The sequence below is a fragment of the Aphidius gifuensis genome, linkage group LG3 (assembly GCF_014905175.1).
Source record: "Aphidius gifuensis isolate YNYX2018 linkage group LG3, ASM1490517v1, whole genome shotgun sequence".
Classification (NCBI taxonomy): domain Eukaryota; kingdom Metazoa; phylum Arthropoda; class Insecta; order Hymenoptera; family Braconidae; genus Aphidius; species Aphidius gifuensis.
In genome coordinates, this window is record NC_057790.1 from 14,054,501 (window position 1) to 14,058,855 (window position 4,355).

A 4,355-nucleotide genomic window follows, 5' to 3' on the forward strand; every position below is an offset into this window, starting at 1 on the left:
TTTTTTCGCAAGACGCCATATTGGATTTTTTTAAATGTCATCTTTGGTTTTTAAAAGACGCCATCTCGTGTTATTATTATTATTAATGGAAAAAAAATATTTTCCCTAACCGGGATTTGAACTCAGACCTTTGGCATGAGAGTTTGGCACGCTATCCTCTGAAACAAACAAGAGATTATGCTATTCCCTGTCGGTAAAAGAATATTCCTTCAAATATTATTTAATGAAAAACTAAATTGCCTTCGATAGCTCAGTTGGTAGAAGCGATGGACTGTAATTGGTTTGATTAAAATATGAGAGACATCCAGAGGTCGCTGGTTCGAATCCGGCTCGAAGGAATTTTTTTTTTTTTTCTATTTTTATTCATATAAAAACGATGTTGATGGAATTAAAAAAAAAAAAAAAAAAAAAAAATTTGTCTTGATGATGGTTTGAACTGAGGACCAATCATTTTATAGGTTGGAACCTTAGCTCTTGCATCATCAAGACAAATTACAGAAAGTATTGTAAATAATTCCATTATTTCATCATCTATTTGATGTTTATAAAATAAGTTGTGGAGGGGGTAAATAGGAAGTGGAAGGGATGGAAAAAGAGGGGAGTGAATATCCAGAGGTATAAAAGGAATATCATCAGTTCAGAACTGGTCACTATACAGTCGAGTTGAGTTGAGTTAATATATTAAAACAAAATGTCAGCATTCATTGATTTTCATGGATTTCAAGAACCTCAAGGTTTATTTGTTGTAAAAGAGTTAGTTATCCAACCTGTAAATTCAAGATCTTCACCAACTATAAAAATATTCAAACCACCTTGTGAAAAATCACATCTAACAGAAGAATATAAAAAAACTGTGAATAATTGTGAAAAAAAATAATCATGGGATATCTTGGGAAGCTGGTTGTGATCAATATAATAACGTATCAACAATAATCATTGAAGAATTAGTTGGAAAGTTTAATTATTTATTTGTCATAGGTGAAGATAGAAAAAAATGGTTAACATTTATTTTACGTTTTAATCCAATGACAATTTTCAATTTGGAAGACCTAGGATGTCCAGATATAAAAATATTAGAGATGGAACATCCAGCAATACGACATGTGAATTCACATCCTTTATGCAGTTCTTACAAATGTGCATATGAAAATGCACAGAGATACAAATACTGGTATATTAAAAAATTTTCAACAAGAGCCAACATGAAAAAATCCATTTTACATTTTTGTGCAGTTGAAAATATAACTGACTTGACACAAAAAGATATTGCTGCACTTCCAGTGATGGCTATTATAAAATTTGCATCACATCAAATTGATGAAATTTGGGAAAAATTATCAGTAGAACAACGTTCAAATCCAACAATTTCAAAATTAAAACGATGTAAAAAACATCCAATACAAAATGATTGTGAAGATGAAGTTGGAATATCTTATTATGTACTAGAAAAATATTGTTTAAAATGTAAAGAAGTAACTGACAATGGAGAATTAAATTTTATCAATGAATAAACCAAATTTTTAAAAATTGATAATTTTTTAGAATCATCCTTCCTTTCTTAGAATATAAGATAAAAAAAATAAAGATTTAGTTTGTATAATAAAAAATAATAGAAACAAACATTTTTAACATTTAAAAAAGGAAAAAATACTGACTAGATTTCATTGTTATAAAAATTGATGAATCATCTGACAACAATGGATTAAATTTAGAAAATATACTGAAACATGTTCAAACAGGAATTATTAGCTTTTCTCAAAAGAATATTTTCACATCTATTGTTATAAATGAAAAAGATTAAAGATTAGAATAATAGAAAGTAAAAACTTTTCTAAGAAGAAAAAATTTTAGTCGGGATAAGCATCACCTGGTTTTCCTTCCCCACAAAATATCAACCAATCACAATTCCCCGTTTAAACTTAAGTAGAAAAGCATAACCTGTTTTCCCTCCTCCAACAAAATATTAACCAAATCACAACTTCCCCCACGTTAGTGAAAGAGAAGGGAACGTTGGTGGGGGACCTGAGATTTAGTATATATTCTCGTGCACAGAGACTAAGCATCACTCATCGTTCAGTCCATCAGCTGTAGTGCGCCCAGTCTTAGAAACCAACAAGTAAGTTTTACCATATATTTATAAATTTTTATTAACTTATCAATACTTTCAATGTTTTTCAATAATGTATTTTGTTAACTAAAATAACTTTTCCATTTACAGATATTAAAAATGGGTTTTGCAAAAGCAAAAAAACTTCAAAAAGCTAACGAACGCAAATCATTGAAAGATTTAAAAAGAAAAGTAGTTTATAAAATTACTAAAGTAGCGAGATTTCCAACATCAAAGTATGGTCCAGCGCTAACAGTTGAAATCAACAATGAAAATTATGCATATCTACCAAAAAGATTTGCTACACATTTCAATCAAGATGATCAAGAATTTAAGGAGCTAGAAAATGCTGTCAAGAAAGGAACACTAACCATGGTTCTTGATGGTGAAAATAACCAAGATGTAATATTAGATGATAGTACATATGATCTACGTGATTTCGATGATGATGAGGAAATGTGAATAAATAAATAAATAAATACACTAAATCAAATTATTTTCGTTTGTTTTATTTAATTAAAACCATAGGTTACAAATAATTTATGTTAACTTATGTACTATTCCACTTATTGGTCTATATTCAATTATTTTATCATGTAAAATTAAGCAATATGCTGTCGTTCCTTGAGGAAAATTTTTCTTTTGATTCAAATTCAAGCGTACATCTACAGCACCAGTCTTCAAAAACTCATTTTGTTTACTACAATCAATAACAATTAATGGAGATTTTTTAATAAAATTATCTTTTGTTACTAAATCTATTTTTGAGCCATAGTAAGACTCTGCAAAATTAGCATACATATCATATAATAAAGCAAATTGATTTTTCAATATCTAGATTCAAATTCCCATATGGAAAAATATGAGAATTAAGATAAAGTTTAACATTTGTTATTTTACAATGATCAAAATGTGTTACATCTTTTGCCAATCATTTTTCTATTTGATTGAAAACCAAGAATAACATAACGTGGCTTTTCCAGTTGAGTTGCAGTTTTCACTGTCCATATATGATGAGTTGTTTGTGGCAGCAATGGATACTCATATAAGTCCCACGATCTAAATCCAATAGAAATGACAGGATCTTTTTGTATATATTTCATTATATCAATTTTATTTTTGTTTGATAACATTATATACGGTACAAGCCATTCAATTTTTGTAAGTTTTAAATCAAATTCTGGCATATTAGGAACTCTCTCATTATCTCGTACGATCGCATTCAAATTTGAACGTGATCGTATCATAATGAGTTCATGTTTCGCATTGACAATTATTTTTTGATAATCTTCAGCAAAGCCAAAAATTATATTTAATGGAACGCATATATCAAAATATCCATCATCATTCATCAATTTCATACCATTTTGATTTATCCACCCTGCATTTTCATAATTCATTCTTGAACTTAATGACAAATAATTTTTCATTGTAGATGTTATACCAACATTCTTTGATTTATCAATTAAAACTCCATTTAATTCATAACGCATTTCATCAAACAAAAAACACATAGCATTATTTACTAACGTTAAAGGATAAATATCAGCAAGTGGATCTTCTGCATTTACAGCAACATGTTCTTGCGTTAATTTTCCACTCATACGTATGTAGCTTTTTGATGGTAGAACAAACAAATCTTGATTCTGAATTGATATTCTTATTTCATTACTATTCTCGAAACTGGTTGATCCAAATTACTGATGAGCATGTAGCTCATAGTTGTATATTTCATTGTTAAATTGAACTGGCGCGTTTATATCGTATTTTGACGTGTAAAACAATTAAGACAAGTTATATTTATCAATTAAAGTTCCAAAATTTTTTTACTTTTTAGACCTAGACTCTGCAGGTAATTTATATTCTGAGATGTCAACTTCTTGACTGCTCGATTCAGACTGACTGGAGGTGTCCATGATGTGCTGCTTTTATACGATGCCCCACGTTTTATAGCGCGTGAATTGAAGCAAATTCCCATTCCTATGATTTTACGTGTAACGTAATGGTTATTGTTTCACCACGGAAATTCACTAATTTTCCGTTTTGATCAACAATTTTTAATTGTAAATGATCAATGGTTTTAACAGTAATCGGTAAATAAATTGGATTAGCTGGTACTTCAATTATTTTATAACCAGGTGGTACAGCAGGAAAAAAGTTATATATTGTATGAACTTTTTGTTGATTCACGTAAGCTCCTGTTGTAATGTTGCACTCGATTCTCAATGTATTCACTTTTAAAATATTA

The 4,355-nt window shown here is 29.1% G+C and overlaps 1 protein-coding gene and 1 non-coding gene across 2 annotated transcripts; both read left to right on the forward strand.

Annotated features, from left to right (window-relative positions):
* The first annotated feature begins 239 nt into the window (after nucleotides 1–239).
* Nucleotides 240–338, forward strand: Trnay-gua. Its single transcript has 2 exons — nucleotides 240–277; nucleotides 303–338. It is a non-coding gene; the product is annotated as a tRNA-Tyr (tRNA).
* Nucleotides 339–2,018: 1,680 nt separating this feature from the next.
* LOC122852020 lies at nucleotides 2,019–2,595 on the forward strand. Its single transcript, XM_044151571.1, has 2 exons — nucleotides 2,019–2,116; nucleotides 2,219–2,595. The coding sequence occupies exon 2, from the start codon at nucleotides 2,228–2,230 to the stop codon at nucleotides 2,567–2,569; it is 342 nt and encodes a 113-aa protein (XP_044007506.1). The 5' UTR covers nucleotides 2,019–2,116; nucleotides 2,219–2,227; the 3' UTR covers nucleotides 2,570–2,595.
* The last annotated feature ends 1,760 nt before the right edge of the window (nucleotides 2,596–4,355 follow it).